Consider the following 27,493-nt stretch of genomic DNA (forward strand, 5'->3'; position numbering starts at 1 on the left):
GTTAATCGATAACAGTTAACGGCAATCCGATTTTGGGCAGAAAGTCAATAACGGTTTTTTTTCACCTCCAACTATAAATAAACTCAATTAAATTCAAACAAGAGTAGTTCACAACGCTATCATTGAGCTTGTAATATGAGAATACAACATTCATTAAGTTTTAAATTCTTTTTTATTTCATTTATTCACATATTGAGCATTGATTTGTAATTATATTTTTTTTGTTAGAGAAAAACATATTTGTAATTTTTGTTTTGAGTGATTGTAAGTATTGAGATACACTTGAGTTAAGAAATTAGAGATTATCTCTTGGTGTAAAGGTTGATTGACACATGTGAAGTCAATTGTAAGTGTTCTTAAAGCCTTGGAGGCTTGGATAGTGAAATCTTCAAGTTTGGTTTGCTTGGAGGCGTAGACGTAAACGAGGATTGCCAAACCACGTAAAAATTATTGTGTTTGCTCTCTTTACTTTATCTCTTTATTTTTCATTGTACATTTATTTACTTATTTCGAATTTGGTTCCTTAGTTTACATTGCATCAAGTTTTATTATTGTATTGTTGTGTGGTTTGTTTTGCTTAATTTTTTAAAATCTCAATTCATCCCCTCTTGGGCTGCCTAGTTATTATTTCATTTGGTATCAGAAGCCAAGATGTACTTAGAGAATTCATGTAAGCCTTAATTGAGACATCAAATTATTTCAGGTGAAGACTCACTATCTTAAGCATACATGTGCAAGAAAAGATGTTAACAACCATGAAGCAAGTGCAATTTGGATTGCAGCACAATATTTGCATGTATTCAAAACAACTTATGATATTAGTGTCAAAGTGATTGTTGTTGATATGTTCTAAAAATATAGTATTGAATTTAGTGGGTATAGGTTATACAAAGTTAGAAACAAGGCAATGAAGTTGTCAGACTGGACCACAAAAAGAGTTACAGCAAACTCTCTCGATATATGCATCTTTTGTTAGAAAAGTTTTGGGTCTACACTCTCTTTGGAGAGGGATTGGCTTGGTGGTGCTATTAATCTTATTTTTAGGAAAATTTTCATCTTTGTCAATGGTAGTAGATTGGTTTTTTTTTTTTTTTTCAATTTTATAGGGATGGACGGTTGTCACCTCAAAGATTTTTACAAATGAGTATTATTAATTGCTGTCAGCATTGATACTAATTGTGGGATATACTATCTTGCAAGGTGCATTGTGGAAAATGAAAAGGTAAGATATATTTCGTGGAAAAATTATACAAGCATATTGGGTGTAATTAAAGAGAGCGGGTGTGTTTTATGAGTGCTAGATAGAAAAAGGGGTCCTTGATGCACTTGACCAAGTGTTCCCACTAGCATTCAAGAGGTATTACTACATGTATATTTATGTCAATTTCAAGAAGTTGTTTCCTAGTTTATTGTTGAAAAAGATATTCTTAAGGTTTGTAGAAGCGTAAACTTTATTGAGTTCAATGATCAAATAGAAACATTAAAGACAATCATTGAGGCTGGCCAATATTGAGCTAATCATACATTCCCACTCTTAACTACATGCACATATGTGGCCAACAATATGACTAAATCTTTTAACAACTAGATTAATAACTACAAAGTAATACTTGTTATGAGAATGTTAGAAGACATAAAAATGAAAGTTATAAGATTGATTTATACAAGGTATGAAGCTACTAAAAGATATAATAAGGAGTTGCCAATATTAATGAGGAGAAAAATTATTAAGGCAAGGATGAAAGTAAGAGGACTGTCTGTTATTGGGCTTGAGAACACATTTAAAGTATTAGAAAATACATCTAAAGTACTTATTGTTGACATTGACAACAAGAAGTGTGATTATAGGGAGCAGCAGTAGCTCTGAATTGCCCTGTAAACATGCCATATGTTATATTGATATCAAAAAGTTAAAAATTAAAGAGTATGTGCATAACTACTTGAAAATGATTGCATTTTTAAGCAACTACCAACATCAATTCAAGTTTATACCCGATAAGGTCAAATGACCATTAGTGTTTGGTGACAATCTACAACCATCACTTGTGATCAAATTTGTTCGGAGGCCACAAACAAAAGAAAAAGAGAAGTTAACGAACTTATTATATTTAAGAGAAGTTTTAATATGAAGTGCTCCAGATGTGCCATTGGGGGCATAATAGAAGGACCTCCTAGAATGAAAAATAATCAGGCAGAAAGGTTAGTCAAATTAGACTATTTATTAATGCTTTTTTTTCGTGTTGTAGCATACAAAACTTAACATTTCATATTTAATGTAAAGATGGAGAAGGAAGCTTAAGGTTCGAATAGACTGCCACTAAAGTAGTTATGTCACAATCCCCTGTCTTTGACAATGGTGAACTTAGTATTCTTTAAGCTTTTGTTTCATCCTTAACTTGATTACTTAACTACTTTTATAACTAATGTCAACCTTTTGTATTTGTTCTTTTAATCATTTAGGACAACTCAATCAAGAATGAAACTATAATAGATAGAGCACATGATTAGGCAAAATCGAGTTCGGATTGGGTTCAGATCAACTCAATTGGATTTCTAACTGATCAGGTTAGATAAAAAATTCATCTAAACTTAAACCAAAATTGCAACCAGATCCATGTTCGGATTGGATTAGATTAGGTCACAAAATCAAGTTAAGCTCAGTCAGATCGAGTTTGGATTAGATATGGTTTGGATTAGGTTCCGGACAATTCGGTCAACTCCGATTGGGTAAAATTAGGCCAAATCAGGGCCAATTTGGGTCAATTCAGGTAATGACAATTTTGAGCTATTTGTTTCTTATTTTGAGGTTTTTTGGATTATAGTCTAATTTTACCAATTTTCAACAAAAAGAAAATTACTATGAAGTTAAATAAATAAAAATTAAAATTAACATAAAGTCCAAACTTAATAGTCTTCATTGAAAGCACAATTGTCCAAAATTAGTCTTTAATGCACAAAGCCATAAAGTTTAAACATAATTAAATAGTTTCCAAAATACAAAGTGTATGTTTGGTTGGGCTTCTCCACTAGCCAAAAGAGCATTTTTAAACTCAAAATCTCTTTTTTTTAAAAAAATATTGAGTTGTTTGTTGCATTTGAAGTAGAACTTTTGGGATTTAAAAAACAAAAAACCATTTTACTTATACTTGGAGAAGCTCAAAATTTGGGCTTCTCCAAATGGAGCTTTTTGAGCATTTTTATAACATATAAAATATCGAGAATACTCTAACAATGTTTTACTAATACCAAAAAGCCTTAGTGTACATACAAAATCCTACACAACAAAGATTTCTCCACTTGCCGTCATTTTTTGCTAAGCAGCAACAAGTATGGTTTTTCTCACGCTTTCTTTATAACTATTTTTGTCTCTCATGCTTTCTTTCATCAAATGAATTGTTTATTCTCTTTACTTTACAACCATTTTTCAACTACTTTTTCACTTAATTAATTTATTTTACTATTGTTTAATATATTCACATGGTCATGTGGTCCACACAAATTAGTATATGTATTATGTGAATTATTCATTTTATTTCCTTTATTTATTTGCTGGATGTTCATTTTATTATATTTGTACTTATTTAATATGTTCATAATCTAGATGTTCATCTTATTTATTGTGATTACTTCAATAAATAAGATGAACATAATTTTATAAACTTTCCTTTTCAGTAAGCAAGTGACAATTGTGATTGCTTCAATGTCACTTTATAATTTTATAAAAAAACATATTTGTTAGGATAAAGAATTCCAATCATTTGATGATGATGAAGAATTGCTGCCTACAATTGAAAGTGAGAGCTTAATGGAAGAGACCGTTGAAGAGCATAGTACAAGTCCATTTAATGTACATAAGGTAGATCAAGAACATGATCAAATTGCCACTCTTCTCATGGATCGTTAATATTTTCATTGTTTGCAAGAATTTTTTTTAAGTTCATTTTAAACTTTTTAGTTGATAGTTTTGGTGCATATTGATAAAGTTTATTTTTGCATATTTGAATTATGAGGTTTATTTAAATTTCAATTGAAGTTTACTTTAAATTTTTGTGTAAAGTGAGGATATAATATATTAGACAAGAAATATCGTGGTTTATCTAAATTTATAATTTAAATGTAAGTTTTCTTAATTATCATTTTTAGTAATTTGACTCCACAAAAGTATTTTTAGTATTGTGGAACTAAACAGTCTAGTGACTCAAAAGAGCTTTTTGAATTAACAACCAAACATTCAAAAGCTTTTTATCAAAAACTACTTATAAAAGCTCTACTCAAGAAGCCGTAGCAAATGGACCTAAAATAACATAAAGTCCAAAACATAACAAAGTTTAAACATAAACTAAATAAGCTTTCTTCTTTGCTCTATCCAAGCACTTGGACAAGTTCTAACTTCAACTTCTTGTACTTCAACCTAGATGGTTGGAACATCGATCCCCTAGAGAATAATTGAAGAAATAATATATAATATTTACTTTCTTTAAGCCGTACATAAAACACAAACTTGAATAAATATGCCCACTTCATATCTAAAACAAACCATAACTACTATTTGAATTCTAATTCAATGGCTAGTAGTAAAACTTACATATTTGAGTAAAAACAAAATCACTTATAGTTGAAAAGCAAAAGAGCTTTTACAATCTTTCTAATTTCTATTATATTATTAACATATAACATGTTTAGCAAATTCTTCAAAAGAAAAACATATATATTTGATTAAATATATAAAAAAAAGGCAAGCATGACTTATTTTATGGCATTCATCACGAAATTAATAATAATCCTAGGCAATACCATTCCATTAACTTCAACTTTCATAATTAAAATAATTACAGTATTAGAATTAGAATTAGACTTAAAACTCAAAACTATAACAACTGCAGTTATAGTTTAAATTACAACCTAAAAGTATAACATGAAAAATAATATCTATTAAGAATAACCTTTCAAATATCAATAATGCTAATGTTAACACTCGTTATTGAAACCGTTGAAGCTTGTGATCTTACAAACTCTTTACAACGCCCAAAAAAAAAATTTGAAGTTAATGAGTAACTTAAGTACATGTCAATATTACTTATGAAGTTATAATACATTTTAAATATATTATGTACTTAATTTACGAGAAAAATGATACGTTCTTGCAGCTTCATATGAAACATCTGCTTCTTAATCTCTTTTGAAAGTTCTAGACAAAATTGGCAAAAAAATTAGATTACAACCAATTTTTGGTACATATCAATGCCTTAATAATAAAATGAATCAAAGAACTCTTACACTCATTAATAACACGACACACATTGCTAAAAGTATACTCAAACACCACCATGGATATTAGAATAGCGAGGACATCCCTTGCAATATTCTCTAATATTGGATACTTCGATCTATTCACTTTTCACTAAAATAAAACATTGAGTTTAAGATTGCTAAGAACTTCAACTGCATTAAATAAGTATTTTTCCACCTCAGATGCTACTTTTTTACCTTCATTCTGAACACAAACGTTCTTAGTATATCCAAAGCAAGGGCAATCAATTTGGAGAGTGTCATCATCTTTACCATTAGCAACCTCTACTAAACTAACCTCAATTGTAATAGATGGAGAAGAATGTGTACCACTATAACTGCTACTAAGAACACTCTCACTACAAATCGATGGCATGGAGCACATTGTATGATATGTATTATAAAGCTCATTCAACAAGTTTTTCACTACTTTGGTCATTTCTTCAATTTTTGAACTATCATTGTAAAAAATAATCTCAAAAATATATTTCGTAAAGTCTATTTTAGCTCGTGGATTAAGAATGAAGGCAACAATTAATACTTTGTTTATCTTTCTTGTGGATTCCCAATAATTATCAAACTTGTTTCTCATACGCGAAGCCATAAAAATCCCCCAAGGATACTCTCAATCAAGCAATTGTATCATAATAAAGATTAAAAGTCACACTCAAAGAAGCAGAAAACAACAATGTGACATCATTTAAAATACATTTAAAAACTTCACAATTTGTTCAGCACTTTCCTAATCCTCAAGTCCAGACGAGCCCACCTTTATTTTATTATTTTTTCTTAAGAAAGTATACCTCATAAATATACCATTTTATCAAATGCAGCTTGAAATTTCAAGGCAATCATCAACAACAACTGGGTGGAATTCCACCTAGAAGACAATTCAAAATGACAGTTTCCTTCAAACATTTCACTTGCTCAATACATTGTTTAAATTTCTGCAACCTTGTGGTGGAAGATCTCATATATTTCACAGCATTTCGAATAAGAGCAACACTAGCACACAACTCAACTTAACTCTGAAATAACAATCAAATTCAAAATATGTGCACAATAATGCACGTGCATATACTTTTCATGTTTCAAGCAAGCAATTGTGTATTCACATACTAACAACAACATCTTTTAGAGAGGCATTATCAATAGTTATTGTAAATAAATTCTTTATTCCCTAGTCTTGGAAACATGCCTCAATCTTTTTATCAATCATTTTCCCTTATGATCTTCAATTGCACTAAAACTAATAATTTCTTATTCAACACCAGTCGCTGTCAATAAAATGAGTTGTGATCACCATGCAACTCATGTTTTCAACAAAAGTTCATATATCAGTTGTAAGAGACATTCGCTACTTATTCTTACAAATCAAACTCTTAAATATTGTCTTTTATTCTAAAAACAAATCATAACTTCCTACTAATAGTTCTTCGAGATGGCATAACAAATTGTGAAACAACTACAATGTAGAAATGTCTAAATCTTTTGTTATCCATAAAACTAAGCAGCAACTCAACCATAATAATAATTTTAGTAATTGTCCTTCTACAAGCATCTTGACTCCTAGCAAAAACCATACTACTTGCATTTTCTTCATCGCTCCCATCTATGAATTTTCACGATTTCATTATTAACATTTATATAATATATTATTACTATATACCATCAAACTTTCAAAAGACAAAATTTGGGTTGCCGAGTTAAAGTGGAACTTGGAGGAACTTGGTAATGGTAGAGGTGTGAAGCAGCAGATCTGATCGTGGACCAACAAATGCAGTCGATGGTGACTGTGGGCTATGTCAGTGGTTGTGTCTGTATCTGTAAGTTGCGCTGCATCTGCGTTGGTGGCTAGTGATGTGTTGCTGGCTGTCGCTCTGCTTTTACGATGTGTGTGTGTGTGTGTGAAACCGTAAAGATGTGACTGTGAGGGTGAGGCTGTGATTCAGTGAAAAAGATGAGAGACAATAAAAATGAAAAAGACATGATGTGTGTGTGACTGTGTGTTTCAATTTCATTAATTCATTTTATATTTTATTTAGTTTTATGTTTTTTAGACGATCTGATTAGGTTGGCTAAAATGTCATCTGATCGTATTGGGTAAATAATCTGATCTGGTTCTAATGTTTTGGATTCAGATCGAGTTGAGATAAGATTATTTGTCCACCCCAAATCTAGCATATGTCAGATTAATTAATGGCGTAATGATAAAGATACACAGAGCTATTTAATCCTACTAACTAATTATTTTAAGAGATTAGATAATACAACACTTTTTGGAAGGGCCTGACTTTTGAGATGGTGTATCATCTTTTGCTCAGACTGACTCTATATTTGAGGCCTGTGTCTTTTGTAAAATTTTAATCCATTATCTTTATGTAGACAAATAGTGTCTTAAGCTTACATGGTTAACTATTGCAAACTTAATAGAAGTTTGCAAATACTAAATGTAGTTCTTGCCTCATGTCTGAAGACTACTTAGAGTGGCCAAAACTGATACTACTACTATTATATTAATGCTGGGATGATATTGATAGTTTCATTTGAAAGAATGAATATGACTGGATTTAGCTTTTGCATGTATATTATCTTTAATGATAATGATATTGATAAATACTAGTTATAATGTTGTTGCCATTAATTTGCAATCAATATATATTATATAATAAGCTTGACTTATTTTTAAATATGTTTAACAAAAATGGATTTGCTTGTGTTAATTAGTTACATATGTATTTAGTTCATGTGCACTGGCTTTTCTCTTAGATATGTGCTATATTTTATATAATAAGCATTTATACTTGCATTTTGCTGTAAATTAAGCATTGTTTTCATTTAAGTTTTAGATATGCAAAAATTTTGTATAGGTTAAACAGTTAAGCACTAGTTACACAAAAGCCTTGCATGTGTTCTATATTTAAGCTCTAGCTATAGTCATGACCTACATTGCACCTTCTCTACATACACACAACTTATTCACTTAAGGCAACAGAAGAACATAGCAGCACATAAAAATAGAAAAATGAAATTGCCATACATTATTACTTCATTACATTATATTTTAGTCTACCAGTTTCAAACTTGTTCACCATTCTCTTAACCTCAGCAACCTCCTCTTTTAAAATGTCTTCAAGCATTACATGCATTTGTTGTTAACTATCTACATTGCCTCTATGGCCTCTATCCACTTAAAGACCTTCAGGTAATGCGATATTATTAAGATCAGTTAGTGATGGATACCACTACCTGAAATAGGCACACTTATTGAAAATGCAACAGTAGAATAACTTGTTAGGATTATCTTCAAAGTTTGATATGCTCACAGCAGCACGAACTTTTCATCCACTCATTTTGTTTGTGAACTTTATCAGATTTTCATTTGCCTCAAATCTCTACCTTGTAAGACTTTTGTTGTTCCTGCTAGTACTTGCTCCATTTGAGCTTCTAGAATTCATTAAGATGAGAAATGCAAACTATTCGTCAGTCCTAAATGTGAGCTTTAATTACTATACAAGCTTTTAAATAGGTACTAAGCTTGTTGTATGATTGTTCGATTGCAATGGTCATAATGGAAAATAACTATATATATATATATTAAGTTTGTAATTTTATCTTTTTTTAAGATTTTAAGGAAATATTAGTAATTTAGAGATGGTAAATTAGTCATTTTATGTACTTATGACATTGTAAATTTTTAGAATTGGTGAGGGCAAAAATGTTAAAAAATGGAGCTGTAACTTTCACACCAAGAATCTCACTTTTTTTTTTTATAGTTTTATCAGTCTATAAATTGTCACCAAACACTTTTATTTCAAAGTAAACTAATAGTTAATGAAAAATTTATTTGATGGTAGGCACTTTTTACAAATAAAATGATTTTGACTATTTACTTGCAACAACCTCAAACTTTAGGGGAGGTTTTTAAAAATTATCCTATTTGGTTATGTCAAAATTTATCTTTTAAAATACTTGAAAAAAAAGGAAATCTTTTATTTTTAACATCAAGAAGTCCACTCTGCTAGATTACCACAGTCTACATAATATTAGGGCAAGATAATCTCAAATTTTAATAAAATATGCAACTGAATTTTCTTCTCAAAAGATATACGTACGTTAAAATCTCTTGTCGCAAATATTACATTAGGTTGAGTAATGATGCTCTCACCGAGTCAAACCCCAATGAGAAAAAGTCTTAAAATACTTGTTTACATTATTCGAAGCTATATTGAGATTTTCATTTGATGAGACTATCATTTTCCTGAAAAATTTATATGATAAAATTAAAATTGAGTCTCTTAACCTTATCAATTACTTATGATAAAATTGAAATTAAGTCTCTTAACCTTATCAATTGCTCATCTAATCCTCTTGGGAACCAAGAAAACTAATCTCTTACTAAAAATATATGAACTAGAAGAACTACTTGCCTAACGTTCAAATAAACAACAAATATTACATTAGGTTGAGTAATGATGCTCTCACCGAGTCAAACCCTAACGAGAAAAAGTCTTAAAATACTTGTTTACATCAGTCGAAGCTATATTGAGATTTTCATTCGACGAGACTATTATTTTCCTGTAAATTTTATATGACAAAATTAAAATTGAGTCTCTTAACTTTATCAATTACTTATGATAAAATTGAAATTAAGTCTCTTAACCTTATCAATTGCTCCTCTAATCCTCTTGGGAACTAAGAAAACTAATCCCTTACTAAAAATATATGAACTAGAAGAACTACTTACCCAACGTTCAAATAAACAGCACAGTGCCATCTCAGCTTCCATTCCCCAATCAATTGTGCAGTTATATTTTATCATAACCAAAGAAAACATTTAAAGTAAACCCCACAAATATAAAAGCTTCCACTCTCTCGAAATAAACAAAAACTTACACCAAACACAACAGAAATCTAGGCAACAAGCTAAGCATATTGCTTCTAATTCCCTGGATTATCTCTCACACTCTATCTCATTTTCTTTTGTCATTCTTTCTTTGATATTTTCTTCTTCGTTTTTTCTATTCTGGGGAGAATTAAATATCATAATATATATAGGCTCTGGCATTTGGCATTTGGCAATGGTAGGGCAGTCAAGAAAATGGATGATAATAATAGCAACAACATGGATACAAGCATTTACAGGGACGAATTTCGACTTCTCTACGTATTCGTCGACACTAAAATCTGTTCTTGGGATATCGCAGGTTCAGCTAAATTATTTGTCAGTTGCTTCAGATATGGGCAAAGCTCTTGGATGGTGTTGTGGAGTTTGCCTAATGCATTTTCCTTCGTGGATTGTCATGTTTATTGCTACTTTCATGGGACTGTTTGGTTATGGCCTTCAGTGGCTTGTCATTCAAAAACTCATCGTTTTGCCTTATTTTATGGTTAGTCTTCCCTTCAATCTCTCTTTCTTTTTCTCTATTTCTTTAGTTTTTTCGCGTATTATTGTGAAATGGGTTTGTTTGTTTCCATTTTTTCTTTTTTTCTTTTTTCTTTTGTTTAATGAAAGAATAATTATGAAAGCGTTTACTGTACTTTTGGCATGCATGAAACAAGCAAAATTATGAGCACGTTATGTTTCTTTTCTAAAAAATTATGAACATGTTGTGATGCTTTTCTATGCAGTACATTTTATTTTATTTTTGTTTTCCATTTTCTCTTTGAGGTTGGTGGTGGTGATTCTCTTCAAACACAAAACGAAAACAAAAAGTTTGTTTTTGCTTCCATTTGTTATCTTGTTATATTATTTTTTTAAGAATTTGGTTATCTACTTTCTAGGGGAGAAAAATGATGGGGGTGCTTGGGAAATTAGCTAGTGAACTTGTTTCTTACTCAAAAACAAACAACACCTCCTTTCATGTATAAACATAATCGTGCTTTGTTTTTTGTTTTATTTTTAGACATCTAAATCTTGATTAATTGATCTAAGCAAAGTGTAATTGTCAATTAGTTATTGGTAAGTAAAACAAATACATCTCAGTCTGTTAGTAGGGGACCTACTGGTAGGTAAAGTTGGAACAATTGTAGAATCAAATTTTTCGATTTGGTTGTCATCATTGAAAATTAAAAATGGGTTAGGCTCCTAATTTAACAACTACTAATTCAAAATTATATTTGATTCTTTAATGATTTTGGCATGAACTAGCTGATTTTGATTGGAATGTGACATGATAGCAACTATCAATTTTCTTTGACCTGATTTTCTGATCCCTGTTGGCACCAATCACAATTATCTTTTCAATAATAAGATCATACAAACTAACTGCAGTTTGGCGTACAGATGAGGATTGAAAGCCAAAGCCCCCATTTAAAAATTTTATTTGAAACTTTACAAGTTCCAAGCTAACTCCGAATCAACCATTCTTAAAGCAAAACCACTTCCTTCTCTTCACCTATAACTTGATATCAATTGGTTTCCTTGGCAACTGGTAAAAACAACATTCAAAAGGAGATAATTGCTCTTCTAGCAAAAGATGACTGTGAAAAGAACTGTAGATTCAGAGGTTCTAGGTTTTATTTGCACTCAGATAAGAACATGCATTACACATAGCTAGAGATTATCTCAAATCCTATCGAAATGAGATTAGTTTTTTCCTTTTTTACCCCCCCCCCCCCCCCCCTTTCTTTCTCTTCTTATGTATAGCCTATAATACCCATTAACTAAGGCATCTGTCATTTGTGGCCATAACATATTGTATACCTCCATCAACTATGATAGTAAAAATATGCCCAGTCTGGTATATCCATTGTACATCTTTCATTTTATTCTATTCTTATGACTCGAGAAATAACTAAAACTAACAAATCTACAATACGTAGACTAATATCAAAGTAAGAGGAAAAGGGGGTAAAACCTTGGTTTTGTTAGTACTTCTGCTTGCTTAGCTCACTTTTTTCAACTCAATGTACCTTGATGATGGTGCTAACTTGAATTCCTTGGCAGGTATTTCTACTCTGCCTAATGGCAGGTTGTAGCATCTGCTGGTTCAACACAGTATGCTATGTTTTATGCATCCGGAATTTTCCAACTAATCGGGCTTTTGCATTGTCCCTCACCATCAGTTATAATGGTGTAAGTGCTGCTCTCTACACTTTCATTGCCAAAGCAATAGACCCAGAAGACGATACAGTCTATCTATTCTTGAATGCCGTTGTGCCTCTTATCACGTCCTGTTTGGCACTCATCCCAATACTTCATCAACCTCCTCAGCAGCAACTCTCTGCTGATGATATTCGTCATGACTCCTTCATTTTTCTTGTTCTCAATATTTTAGCTGTTTTAACTGGTCTATATCTTATCCTCCTACACTCAGTATCTTCTACACTATTAACAGCACGAATTCTCGTCATGGGTGCTGTAATTCTCTTATTCCTACCCCTATGTTTGCCTGGAGTTGTCTACGCTAAGAACTGGGCTTATCGAGCCATGCAAATGAGCATTTTTTATGATTTCTTAAGCTTCAATTTGGTTGACACTGATGATGTTGATACAGATAATGAATTAAAAGAGCAAAGTAAAGCCTTAAATGGCAGTCCACATCGTGTAATTGACAAAGAAAGGTATTTCAAATGTTTTGGGAAGGCGCTGGAGAAAGATAGGCTAACAATGCTAGGTGAAGAACACTCGGCAGGATTGCTACTGAAAAAACTGGATTTCTGGCTTTATTATGCAGCATATTTTTGTGCAGGAACAATGGGACTGGTTTACACTAATAACTTAGGACAGATAGCACAATCACTAGGATACCGCTCCAAGCTTAAGTCTCTTGTCACACTTTATTCCACATGCTCGTTCTTTGGTCGTTTGCTCTCAGCAGCTCCAGATTACCTGCGTAAGTATGTATCTATCTACAGAAAATTGTATACATAATTTTGGTGCATAATTACAGGCATTTTACGTTAACAGAGGCTTTACTCTCATAGTTGTTCATCAATCATGAAGGTCCGTAATCCTCACTAGAATTCAATGAGTAAAGACATCTGAAGCAGCTCTTAAACAATTTTTTTATTTTTTCATATTTGAACAATGAACTCTAATCTGATGCTACTTGAATTTACCAGAGTAAAAAGGCATATTCCACAAAAGTCGTAGGCAATTCCAGAGGAAAATAGTCCTTATTCCTTATTCTTTTAGATTTCTACAAAGAGTTGAATGTTCAACTAGCTTTAAAACAAATATTTTAAACTCAAAGACAACAAAATGAGGCTTGAAAATCTTACCAATGCAGCAAGGTGTACTTTCCAAGGACAGGGTGGCTAGCAATCGCAGTTTTGCCAACACCAATGGCTTTCTGTTTACTTACTGCATCAGGTAGCGAGATCGCACTGAATGCTTCAACAGTTCTGATAGCATTAAGCTCTGGGTTTATCTTTTCAACTGCTGTGTCAGTAACATCAGAGCTCTTTGGACCAGAGAGTGCCAGCATCAACCACAACATCCTCATCACCAACATTCCCATTGGATCTCTCCTCTATGGCCTTCTTGCCGCTCTAGTCTATGATGAGCATGCAGGAAAATTAAGACATGGAAATTTGTTAAGTGAAGCAACCGTATGCATCGGTAGGCAGTGCCATATGCAGACATTTATGTGGTGGTTATTCATTTCCTCATCAGGCCTAATTTCATGTTTTATACTTTTCCTGAGGACCAGGCTTGCCTACAACCGTTTTGAAAAGAACCGATGTCAAATAGAATGCTCTTAGGTCATATACAAAACAAACAAGCAATTCCAGTTTTTCATTGGAATTTGATGTATTCTCAGTTCATAGAATGAGCCAGAAGTAATAGAGAAGCTCGTTCCTCTCTGACCATAGAAATTTAAAGATTTTGACGATAACTAGGAAAAGAGAGGCTGGAAATAGACTCAGACAACAGAATCAAGCAAGGAATTTGTAAGTCACCCCCTATTGTAGAAGAAATGTTAACATATTTTCCTTGGATTACCTTTAAGTTTTCTCATGAATACCTAGTCCCAATTTGAATCTTAGCAAAATAACATGGCATTAATATTTTGGACACTGCAAGGAAGTTGTTAGTTATATAACAATTCGGATGAATTAACTTCAAAAATTGGTTTTACGAAAACTCCAGAGATTCAACATGATTTTAACCTAATATTAAGGGACTTCTATACAATTCATATAAACAGCACAGATCTCAAAAATTAATCTCGGATTCAATTATAAATAATAGAAAACAACATAAACAGAAACAAAAACAAATGAAGAAATACTCCCATCGCATAAACTTTATGATCGATACCAAATCACATTTCACATAGGACAAGTTAAATTTTATGAGATTGATCTGCTTAACTTATGCAAGTCTTTCCTGGTTTGAGTAATTGATAGATAAATCTGTTTTCAACACATCAGATGCACAATCATATTAGATAAGATATCACAGATCCACAAGCAAGTCTGAAATAAAGTTATTACATTTCATATTGTTAACAAGCTCACTGAAGTTCAGCATGCTCAACTCATAATAGTTTTAAGTGATTAATTATGCAATAAGTAAATAGTCACTACGTAGGAGATCTCATCCAACAATAATAGTCGTGTCTTCATTCTCACTATTTGTGTTGTCCTCAAATTTAGATGGAATATCACCTCTGAGAATTTGAACTCTGAACTTGAGACAATCATTGCGGCACTCCATGAGTTCAAATACACATGCATCCCCAACCTTCAGCTTATTGTCAATAGCAAATGTTTTCCACTCCGAACCAAACCTTTTATTTCGTTTTTGAAAATCTTCTCCGAGATAAACCATCTCCCATTCCTTGCCCTTGTAGACGAGAAAAGCAGGGATCGTCTTTGAAGGAAGTATTCTGCGCATTTCAGCTGGAAGTATCTAATAAACAGCAAGAGAAACATTTTGTTGAATAAGCGTAAGCATTATAACAAACAGCTGATCTCATTTTCTGAAAAATGGAACATAATTGGGCATTGAGAAGGTGTACTAACTTTGAACCACACAGAAAGAAGAAATTTGACAGAAATCAAAATAATATGTGCTAATCAAAAACAAAAATGAATGCCACAAACATATTACTCACTCTAAAGTTCTCTGAATAGAATACCGCTGCCCAATAGTTTTATTAGGTATAATGATGTGCTATTAAACAAATTTTTTTGGAGTCCTGAATTACCAAAAAAGAGTTAAATTTACCATTAGATTCATGGGTTTCAATTGTGATTTTGAAATAATCACATTGAAGTATGGTTTCCCAGACAATGGCCAAAACTCATCCCCTTGCACTTCAATTACTGTAGGCTTTGATGCAGTGTGAAATTGTGGATCCTTCAACTGGGCATCTTCAATTCCTTTGCCTGAACAACTTCCCACAGCCCCAATCTGCAAGATCTCAGTACTGAATCATTATGTAAACCAGAACCAATTTGTTGCGCAAGAATAGTTTCATGTACAACTGGCCATAAAATTTCAAATGTTGATAAAAAATTAAACAAACTTACAAATTAACACGCATGAAGATGTCCTGATGACATACTTGTATCACGAGCAATAGAAATCATAATGAAGGCAGCATCAACTAAATATGTAGTCATTACACATTCCTTACCGGCTGGGAAAACAACAACTTAATGTTCTATGTACTGGTAGTCTAAAGCTCAAACGTTATACAGCAATTAACCTTTGATTCTCAACTTAAAAAGAATAATCCACTAAATTAAGAGTTGGCAGAACACTTAATGCTTATTTCATGCACCAAGAGTTTTAGTTTTTGATTCCACAAGTGGCCAACACAATACATAATTATGTATAATACAACTGATCTGTTAGTGACCAGGATACATATTGGTCTGGTTAAGTATGGTTATCGAAAATCCTAAAACAAAATTTAATGGTAAGATTAAAGAACTTATAAAAAATGTATTTTCTTTTAGGGTAAAACAATTAAAGCGCTTATGCCAAAACACTTATGAAATGCTACACTGAAAAATAAATTGAACACTTTGTGATCCAGAAAACACTTCCCCTTTTTTTTTCTTTATTTTCTTTTTTTTGAATAGATGAATGAGGTATCAACTACTTCTCTCAAAGGCACCCCCAAAAATCACTTTTGCCTATTTCAGCCAGCCACTAAAAAGTGAAAACTAGATACAAAAACATTTCTAGCTAATTGAAATTGCTTTTAAAGAAATACGAAAAAAAAAAGAAAAATAATCCCAGTTCTGCTATGAACCCCACCATTCACATTAGAATCTAGATCTCAACCAAGCATGGTGATAACTTCAAAAACTCACATTTTTCATTTTAAAAATTTAAGCTCTTTTGGTTGCAAAATCACGGCATTTTGATCCAAAATCACACTGCTTCCAAATATTTTTATATAAATATTAAGCAAAAATATATCATGCAGCACAATAATAACAATACTAAAAGAAGCAAAAAGAAATGATACCATGGCTTTCTCTGTACGCAACCGTGAGCCTGTCAGTCCCCGTGAGAGACCAAGCAGAGGCTATTGGCGGGTTTTTTATTTAATGGATAAGAGAGCCGTAAATTTGAATGGGTTTATGGGCTTCTTGGGGCCCAAAATTGAAAATCCATTCCCATAACCCACAATTTTTTTCTTATTATGCCTTGATAAAGAAGTATGAATATTAATGAAATATTAAATTCCAAATTCAGTTTTTTTTTTCTTTTTTATGATAAATATATGGATGATAGTTGTGAACTTGCATTACCAATATTTGTCTCTGGCTAATTTGATCCTTTTTTTTTTCGGTTACACGGTTTATATCATAGGATCGCCGTGTAAGCCTCAGAGCATTGAAGCATATGCACTGCAAATTTTGTACAATAAGAATCATGTGACGTATTTGAAAAAAATAATTGGCTTTGAACAATAAACAAATGATAACAAGACACAAAGACCATAACAATATTTACAATATATATGCTTGGGTTAGTCAGCATTCTTGAGATCAACAAACTGCAATATCATCATCAAATTCTCATCAATTTGAACCCAGCAATTTACCGAGGGAAGATGAGCATACGGAAACTGAAAATTATGCCAAGCATATGCTAGATTTTGTGACAGTTTGCTTCAACAGAAGTAGAGAACTTAGCAAGTAGATGCATGAAAGATATATATAATACATGAAACTGAAAGCAGCCGATCTATTCTGCCACACATGCTTTAAATTTGAAGTAATCTCAGAAATTCAGAATTAACTTATCCAAAAGACCGAAGCTAACTTTGATTAGTTTGAGTATCACAATTAAATGAGTAAAAATATCAAACTGAAACACACCAGAAACCTTCTGCTCTTACGTGAAGTTGAGAAAGTGTCAACTTTCTATTGAAGACTCTGTAGACAATACATGACCCAGATCTTAGTTCCAGGATTTCAGATCATGTCTGTTCAAATTATCTTTAGCCTTCTCCAAGGCACATATGACAACTAAAAACTGATAATCCCATATTTGATTTGCAGTATGTCACTTCTACGGTTCTACCAAAAAAAATTAATTCTTTGTGCACAATAATGTCCACCCAGGTCAGACACTCATGCAGACAGTTACGGTACTTGATGATTGCATGACTTTCTATGCTCTTCTACGAACAAACCAATAAGAAGCCATGGTTTAGATTTTAGAACATGTGTGGTATTAGCATAAACATACTCATGAACTGTGTTCTAGCATCTCCACTTCTTCAAGTAACTATGTCCCAACATCTCTAGTAGAGATGATTAGGTAGCCACAAAGAATAGCAATCCAGTATTTAAAACGCAGACAAGGAGTCCCCAAACAACACTATATTTGCAACGGAAAACACAAATTTGGCTTAATCTAAGGCCACTTCAATCTTTTTTACTCTTTCCCACCTGTAAAGCTAAAAATGCAATTCCCAAGACATGTATTAAGCCATCCTAATTCCCAACTGCATCATATAGTCTAGGCAAGTCACTGAGAAGATGGATATAAAAGATATAAATGAGATTACATCAAGTATCAATCAACTCCAGGTTCTAAAACTCAAAATTGTAGAACACACACACACACACACACACTAAATTCATATTTAAAAAAAAAAAAAAAGTAGCAAATCAATAATGATTTATTTCAGTATAGAATTAAGGACATATGGTAAAATCTTCCATTTGAAGTAAACAAAAAGAGCAAGTGACAGTGGCAGTGTAACATGTTAAGGCAGAAACAGAGAACAGTTATCAAGGAAATGAGATTTTATAAATTTGAATTGAGGAACTTGAACAGAGATGTAAAGTCAGCAAATTAAAAAGGAAAAAGAAACAAAAACTAAAACAAGACTAAAAAGTACGGAGCCCAACTGATCTTTAATTCTTCTTTTCACCTTCAACTTTCTTCTTAGCTGTAGCCTGTGAATACAAGAAAGTTCCAAATATCGCAATGGCAGACCCAAGTGCATTCAAAGGCCTAACTGGATTCCTAAACACCAAAATAGAAGCCACAATAACCACTACTCTCTTCATTGTATTTCCAACTGAAAATGTCAATGGACTGATATCATCAAGTGCCTGATAAGATGATTGATTGTATAGGTGATAAAATATTCCAGATAGCAACACCCATAAATAAAATGTGGAGGGTTTGCCAACAGCTGGAATTGCATTGTGATAACCTTGAATCCATTGAGACCCTTCAACGAAAATCGCAACAGGAAACAGATAAAACAACGAGATTATAGTGATCCAACCATACAAATTCAATCCATTAACTTCCTTGAAATCCCCCAAACTTTTCTTTGAATAAATGTTCCTTAAAACAAAACCAATATTACTAATCATAGCACCCCATAAGCCTCCAAAATTGAAGGAAACTTCAGTGACTGCGGCTAGAGAACAACCAAGAACAATGGGAAGAATCGACAGCCAGACCTTCAATGGATATATATCTCCAAGAAACGATGAAAAAACAACAGCGAAAACAGGTTCAGCTGATTTGATAACATGAGTAAAAGACACAGCAACCTTAGAGAATGATACACAAGCTGATATGTGACCTATTGTGTGAAACAACGCTGGCCCAAGAAGTGCAATAATGAAAGGTTTTGAAATCTTTGGACAAGGTTGCAGCTTCAAAGACCATAAAACCAACATCCAAACTGATCCAGCAAATAATTGAAATGAGGCCAAAAGCCAAGGGAATGGGAACACATTCAATGCCTTCTTGTTATAGATATTAAAGACAATATTTTGAAAGTACCAGAAACCAAACACAAGTGCAAGCTTCAGGGTCTTGTTGGGCTTCGAAGCTTCAGTCGTTTCTCCCTCAGGTTCCGGGTTTGATTCAGCAGCTGCTTTTGCAAGAAAAGATCTTGAATTTGAAGAAGAAACCCCAGAATCTTGGATCTGAGAAGTGATACTTGAATAAAATCCAAGAGGGTATCCATGGATTCTGCTAAAATTTGGAGCTTTGCTAAAATGAGAAGTGGGTTTATTGAGAAAAGCAAAAGGGCAGTTCAAGTTTCTTTGGTTTTGAGCTCTTGAGAGTAGATTTGGATTGCTAGCATTAATGGGGCTAGATTTGGAGAAAGCGACAGGAGACGGTGATGGAATAAGATTCAAAGTAAGCATTTGTTACTGCTTTTTGCTAACGAGAAAGAGAGAAATAAAGGGGGGATTCTGCAGGTGAAAAAGCAAGAAGCTTTGATTTTGAATGAAAAATGAAGTTAGAAGCAGAGAGATAATTTCAGTGCTTTTTGGCTTCGGTAGGTGAAGTTTTGGACAATTTTTATTAAGGTACGTTTGGTTTTCGTGAAATTTTGGAAACCTTTGTTTTGATCTGATGCGTTTGTCGGGGAAATTGTAGTTTATATGCCAAACAATCAGTTTTCTAAGCATTGGTTTGGCACTTTGGCTTGATACTGCACTAACAGAGGCACGTGGCATCAATCCACGCTTGTAGCATTGCATCTTCCGGCTGAAGTTCCTTCTCTAAAGTACGTGGAGTATCCATTGTGCTTTTAGTTTCATGTAGAGCAATTTTCGTGTAAGTACTTTGTGTAGCATTTCTGTTGTGTTGAAAAAAAAAAAAAAATGACAAGAGATTCAAGGGCTGAGAATTTAACTTAAAATCTTGCGGTCATTACTAAAATTTATTTATTTATTATATTTTAATTGCATTCGCACTTTAACAAAGTAGAAATATCTTTATTATAAAATAAATATATATATATATATAAATTTTTTAAAATTCTCAAACCTTATTAAAGTGCGGAATAGGGCGTTATTACACCATTATCTTTTTTTTAATATTGATATATTAGACTATTTTTAATATTACATTGATCTTCTGAAATATTATCTAAATTTTTAAATCCCTTTTAATATTTAGGTGTCATCTTCTCCACTCATATTTTTAAAAAAAAGAAGATTGTCTCCACATTAGTGATTACAAGTGGTATTTATAATCAGATTATACAATTGGAACCCCTTGCCCCTTGTGTCATGTACATTGATCTTCTGAAATATTGTCCAAAATTTTCTCAATTATTTAAGGGTTGTCTACTCCACTCACATTTCGTAAGGTAGAATATTGTATCCACATCAGAGATTATACTTGGTATTTACAATCAGATTATACAAATGGGACCTTGAGTCCCTCATGTTAAGGGATGTATGCACTGCCCAAATTTTTCTCTAATGTTTGAGGGTTGTCTACTTCACTCACATTTTGAATTATACAACTGGGATCCTTAACCCCTCGTGTCAAGGGTTGTAAGTATTGCTCAGATATTTCCTCATATGTCGTAAGGAAGAACACTGTATCCACATCACATTTCGTAAAAGAAAAGACTATCTCTATATTAGATATTACATTTGGTATTTACAATTAAATTATACAACTGGGACCCCTATGCCCTCCTATCGAGGGTTGTAAGCACTGCTCAATTTTTTTTTTCTAATATACGAGAGCTATTTACTTCGCTCACATTTCAGATTATACAACTAAGACCCCTAGCCCCTCGTGTTAAGGATTGTAAGTATTGCCTATATTTTTCTATAATATTCGAGGGCTTTTTCTCTAATATTCAAAAGTTGTCTACTCTGCTCACATTTCGTAAAGGATAAAATTGTCTCTACATCAAAGATCACATTTCGGATTATACAACTGGGACCCCTAGCACCTTGTGTCAAGTGCTGTAAAGACTGCCCATAAATTTTTCTCTAATATTTGAGGGCTATCTATTCCACTCACTTTCGTAAGGGAGAATATTGTCTCCACATCGTAGATTACAATTGGTAGAATTAGTATTTACAATCAGAACAATTGAAACCCCTCACCCTTCGTTGCGTACATTGATCTTTTGAAGCGCTGCCTAGATTTTTAAACCCTTTTTAATATTCAAGAACTATCTACTCTGCTTATATTTGGCGAGGGAGAAGATTGTCTTTACCCTCTCTAATATTCAAAAGTTGTCTACTCCACTCACATTTCATAAGGGAGACGATTGTCTCTACCTGAGAGAACTGACTTTCAAAATGTTTTTATGGAAGCTCGATCTCTTACTCTCACACATTGTGATTGTAAAAGATTCTTTCACTAGATGAAAGGCCCATTGGTCTATTACATCATTATTCTATTACATTATTAGCATTCTAGTCCACTATTTTAATATAGCAGTTAAAGTGTGAATGCCTAAGATATAAAAATGTATAGATTTCAATATATTAAAAATTATATTTTTTTCATTTGTTGGTGTATTAAAATTTGTGTTTTTTGGTCTACCAGTACATTGAAATTTATTTTTTTGTCTGTTGGTGGTATTTTTACTTTGTTAAAATAAGTGTGTCCTCATTAGAGAATTATTATAAAATATTCATTTAATGAATTTTAACATTGTGAATCACAAATTGATGATACGTAAATATTTTATTGTAGCTTGTATAATAAAACAATGCATGAATGAATGTAATAAGCTTTTTCCTTTCTAAATAATTATATTCATATTCTTTTTATCAATAAGTTACCTTTTTTTTTTCTAATGGCTTCTTCACATTGGTTAAAAATAAAAAAGGAAAATGATGTTCTCACACATTCGCGCACAAATGTTTACTTTCAAAAGGCTCTTCGTACGTGCACAACAATACACACGCTCTTCTCAGCTCCTCCCACTCGCGTATGCCTCCTTTCACTGCAACAAAAACCCAGCAGCTTCCTCATTCTCTAGACACTATTCTCTCTCGCTCTTGGCTCTGTACTTCCTCATTCTTGCTGGATCTGTTTTGCCACACTCTCCCGGCTCCGATCACCCTCATTCTCGGTGGCTCCATTTCCCTCATTGTCTCACTTCCGATTTGCCTCAATCTCTCGATCTCAGTTTCATCACTCTCTCTACCCCAATACAACCAAATTAACGGAGCTTGTTAAGGTTAGTGTTCAATTTATTGCTTTAATTTGTAATTAATTGAAAATTAATTATTTTGCCCCATTTCTGCCACTTGGATTTTGAATGGTTATTGTTGAGGGTATAGTGATTTTGGGTTGTATTGATATTAGCTTTGGATTTTGAATGAATTGATTTATTTTTCCTATTTCGGTCATCTAGGAAAATCAAAACACATTACATGTATTATATAAATGCATCAAGATTTGTAAAGAAAAAGAATTTAAATAAATTATCGTTGTTACTTTCAGATCTGGTCGTATATACGTAGTTGACACACAAAAAAATCCAAGGGCTCCCTCTTTGCATAAAGTTGTTGAGCCTGCAGATATTGTACAGAAGACAAGATTATCTTATCCTCACACGGCTCATTGCCTTGTTTCTGGTGATATCCTGGTGTCATGCCTTGGAGATAAGGATGGAAATGCTGAGGGAAATGGATTTCTTCTCCTTGACTCAGAATTCAATGTGAAAGGAAGGTAAAACAATAGATTTGTGTAAACTTGAGCTACTATCTTGCCTTTTTTCATGCTATTCACTATTCTAAATAATGTAAACTTGAGCTTAAAAAACAGATTCATGCAAGTGATGTTGCAAATTATTTGAACAATGTGTGGCGGTGATATTCTTTGTCATTAGTTCAGCAAATAAAAAATATTCAAATGTGATTGACAAACATTATTAGATAGATATTAAGTTTGCAGGAGATAGTCAGCAAAAACCTTGAGAGCAACATTGTTGTGGCTGTTTTTTTCTTTTGGAATTGATTAGTAGCTGGTGTGTTCTATATTGTTTCCATGTCTAGCTGCTTAATGCTCACTAGCTATTACGACTTTTTTTTTTCTCCTTGTCAGTTGCTTAAATTGGTTGGATATTTCTATCACAATGTCCTCTAGCATGAGTGAAGTTCCAAATCCACATATAAAAACTTGTGAAAAGTGTTGCAATGATAAGATCTTACGAACTTCGCGCACAAGAGAGAATCTGAATCGTAAGTTTTGGAAGTGCAAAGGACGTGGGGCATTTGAATGGGACGACGATCGGAAGAACAATGAATATACTGTGTGTCGAGGGGTGGAAGATCGAAATATGAGCGAGATTAAAATTGATCTCTTACTAAGAGAAGTGCGCAAGCTGGGGTATCAAATGGAATGCTTGTCTCTTAAATTTGAATTGCTTGAAAGAGAACTTTAACGAAGTTCGCAACCAAGTATTATTGTAAAATATGTCCCACAAATAATTATATGTATTTTAATATGCATTGTATTTAAATTGTATATTCAACTAATGTATTAACTTCTCTTATTTGCAATGAAAATTATGTTTATGGTTGAAATATTATTTTATGTTATTTGCAACTTTGCATTAAATCGTGTATAGCTTTCGGTTCACAAAGAAAAGTTTGAACTAATTTCAATGGACAGGGAACCTCACGTTGTAGTGATACCATTCCCAACACAAGGTATTGCTGAACATAGAATCAAGGTCACATTTGTTAGCACGGAGCATATGCACGCCAAAATCACGGCTTGAATGCCACAGAAAGCTGAACATTTCCCCCTTCCCAACCAAACCATTTTCAGCTGCAAAACCATGTTGCAAATGCACTACATAATCACTCACAAATCTCTAAGCCACAACAGACCAAGCAACTGAGTTTTCTCAGATTGCATTCAACTTGACAAAAATCGCATAGACTAACAATACTCTTGCAATGGCTGCAAACAACCCACTTTTGTAATAAATTGAACAACACAATCAACATTAATCGGCAATTGCAATATATGCTCTGTAAAATTTAAATAGAACAAATCAAGAACTAAATAGAACCTAATGGTTCAAAGGCTCACAAAATTCGGCAAATATGACAAAAATTAAGGTTCCACGTTAGGCTAGGTGAAGTATCATAAATGGGGCAAAATACTATTGCTGAGATCGAGAGATTGAGGGAGATCGATGCCGAGAGAGTGAGGGAGAATGAAGCCACCAAGAATGAGAGAAAACCGAGCTAAGAGAGTGAGGACAACCGAGAACGAAGCTGTTGCTGTGTAGAGAACGAAGCTGCTGGGTTTTTGTTGCAATGAAAGGAGCCTTTTAGAATGAAAACCGAGCTGTTGCACGGTTGCAGTGAAAGGAGTCTTTTAGAATGAAAACTGAAAACCGAGCTGTTGCACGGTTGCAGTGAAAGGAGCCTTTTAGAATGAAAACCGAGCTGTTGCACAGTTGCAGTGAAAACCGAGCTGTTGCAGTGAAGGGAGAACGAAACGTAACATGCGTGTGTCTTGTTTAGTGCACGTGCGAGGAGCCTTTTAAAGGTTGCACAAAACGCACCGTTTTGTGCAAACCTTTGTGTGCATATTTGTGAGAATATTGCTATTGAATAAAAAATAATGCTGAAATATTGGAAGAAATTAAATATAATAAATTTCATTGTCTATGATCATTGTTTTATGTTCTATGGATATACTTGTCCTTGAACTCGGATTTATTATTTCAATACATGAATTGATAAGAGTAATGTTTAATTATTGATTGTACTCGCTTTTCGTTGTGATTAGTAAATTGTAAAAGGATATGAAGTATTCCTAGTTACAATTAGAGCTATATTAAAGATCAGGATGGCTTTAAGAACATCAAGAATGCTAAGCACGATCATCAAAAGATGAATTGAGGAAAAAGGAGACAGGAATTTTATTGAAATCCATTAGGTGAAATATGTCATTAATAGTTCAATTGTTGCTATTAAAATCGTTGAAAATAATAAAAAAATCTTTAGATGACACACTGGGAGAAAAATTCATTAAGGAAGTTTCCGCCATGCCACGGTTATAAAATCACTCAAATGTTCTCAAAATCTACGAAGTAGTAGCAATTAAAACAAAAATACATTATCTATGAAGTTATGAAAACTAGACAAAAATAGGTTTTGTGATGGAATATACTTTCAGGTAGCTTTTCATTAAATTGCAATGAGGCAAGCAACTATCTAATAATACACAAATTTGGATGCGTTTGGCATTCCAGAATTACACAGCATTACCATCCCGTATAGCATTAAATTAATACAACCCTATGTTTGGCTAAAAACTGACTTCGTATTATACCGCATAACATTACTGTTGTTATACAGTTAAAGCCGCATTAACTAAACCCGTGGGGGGTATCGGGTTTACGCGTGATTGCTTTTAAAGAAAGGGCAAAAAAAAGAGTAATAGTTTTTCTTCTTCAAAACACGATTAAGCCACAGAACACATCTTCTCTTTGCTTCCATTCTCTTCTCAAAACCCAATCTATCGCCGACACCGGCTCAGCCATAACATTTATCACCGACACTAGCACGGCAACAGCCACTTTGAGTACTCGATGCTGTCAATGCCGTCAAGTTCTCCCGCGCGGCACCCATACTCCACCATCTCTATGCCGCGGGTCCGCAGCCACTGTACGATATCACAACAAATTCATATTAGCATTTTTGCCTTTATCCATAACTTGAGTGTTTTAAATTATAAAAGCCATTTTTTAAAAAAGTAAAAAGAAAAATCAGACCCCTGTGACAGTGTTACTTATTCTTTTTTGCTTATTTTCTTTATTCTTTTCTTCTTCTAAAGAAAAGGATTTAAAGGGAGGAAAAAGGATTTATCGACAAAATAAATAAATAAATAAATGAAGGATGCAAAGAACCGAAAAAAAAAAAATTGTGGAATGATAACAAGGGGAGAAAAAAGAAACATAGGAAGAAAAGAACAGAGAAGAAATTAAAGAGGGTTGAAGGTTGAAGATTGAAGATTTTGTCCTGTAAAAGAAGGAGATAAAGAGATAAGGATGACATGTCAATGCATAGACACAACTTGTGTTTATTATTTTATAATTTTATTTTACCAATTTTTTTATAGAATTTATTTTACCGTTTATTTTATTAAACAAGCAAAATATATATTAGTTGTTTTGTCATTCATTCCTATTAAATGTATGTTTTATTATTTATGTATATTGTGATAATTTTTTAAAAGTTATTTGATTAAATTATTTGATTCGATCGTTATTTCAAAGTTTATTTAATTTGGGAGATGCTGAAAAAGAAAATATTATGTCATCGAAAATTTTATAATTTATTAGTTTACATATGTTATATGAAGAATTATAATTCTTTTTTACATTTATAATACAAGAAAATTAATGTAAAAGTTTTAAAATTTTAAAATTCTATATTTAATATATTTCTAAGTATTAATAAATATTATTTTATAAATATATAATATAAATTAATCACAAAAAATTAATACAGTACAGTAGAGCACCAAATATTGTACAACATTATTATAATATATTGCTAATACACTACAACATAATACAATACACATGTATTAAAATAATGCAATACAATATAATACAATACAGTGTACCAAACGCACCCAAATGGTATGTTTGGTGCATGGGATTGTGTGGTATTATATTACTATTCACATTAGTTTATTGCAAATAACATGTTTGGCAAAATTTGAGATCTCATTATGGTGCATTATAATGCACCATATTATAAAAATAAATTATTTTATTATTAAATACTAATATAATGAATAAAATATAAAAATAAATTATATGATAATATTATTTTATTTATTAATGATTCATATAAAAAATATATTAATATTATAATATTATTTACATTAATATTAATTTTAAAATTAATATTATTTAAATTTATACAAATTTAAATATTTATAATTATTTATATTAAATTTATTAATATATTAAAATATAAAAATAAAAATATATTATAAATTAAAATA

General features: G+C 32.4%; 3 protein-coding genes across 3 annotated transcripts; 1 reads left to right on the plus strand and 2 right to left on the minus strand.

Annotated features, from left to right (window-relative positions):
• The first annotated feature begins 10,370 nt into the window (after positions 1 to 10,370).
• LOC18043287 (protein NUCLEAR FUSION DEFECTIVE 4) lies at positions 10,371 to 14,058 on the plus strand. The gene is made up of 3 exons (XM_006437284.2): positions 10,371 to 10,679; positions 12,239 to 13,131; positions 13,524 to 14,058. The coding sequence occupies exons 1-3, from the start codon at positions 10,371 to 10,373 to the stop codon at positions 13,996 to 13,998; spliced, it is 1,677 nt and encodes a 558-aa protein (XP_006437347.1). The 3' UTR covers positions 13,999 to 14,058.
• Positions 14,059 to 14,643: 585 nt separating this feature from the next.
• LOC18043289 (B3 domain-containing protein Os04g0386900) lies at positions 14,644 to 16,765 on the minus strand. Its single transcript, XM_006437286.2, has 3 exons — positions 16,725 to 16,765; positions 15,470 to 15,655; positions 14,644 to 15,151 (listed from the first exon to the last, which is right to left on the minus strand). The coding sequence occupies exons 1-3, from the start codon at positions 16,725 to 16,727 to the stop codon at positions 14,837 to 14,839; spliced, it is 504 nt and encodes a 167-aa protein (XP_006437349.2). The 5' UTR covers positions 16,728 to 16,765; the 3' UTR covers positions 14,644 to 14,836.
• Positions 16,766 to 18,470: 1,705 nt separating this feature from the next.
• On the minus strand, positions 18,471 to 20,102 carry LOC18045231 (xylulose 5-phosphate/phosphate translocator, chloroplastic). The gene has a single exon (XM_006437287.2). The coding sequence runs from the start codon at positions 19,888 to 19,890 to the stop codon at positions 18,631 to 18,633; it is 1,260 nt and encodes a 419-aa protein (XP_006437350.1). The 5' UTR covers positions 19,891 to 20,102; the 3' UTR covers positions 18,471 to 18,630.
• Positions 20,103 to 27,493: the final 7,391 nt, after the last annotated feature.

Source organism: Citrus clementina, unplaced genomic scaffold (genome assembly GCF_000493195.1).
Source record: "Citrus clementina cultivar Clemenules unplaced genomic scaffold, Citrus_clementina_v1.0 scaffold_4, whole genome shotgun sequence".
Classification (NCBI taxonomy): domain Eukaryota; kingdom Viridiplantae; phylum Streptophyta; class Magnoliopsida; order Sapindales; family Rutaceae; genus Citrus; species Citrus x clementina.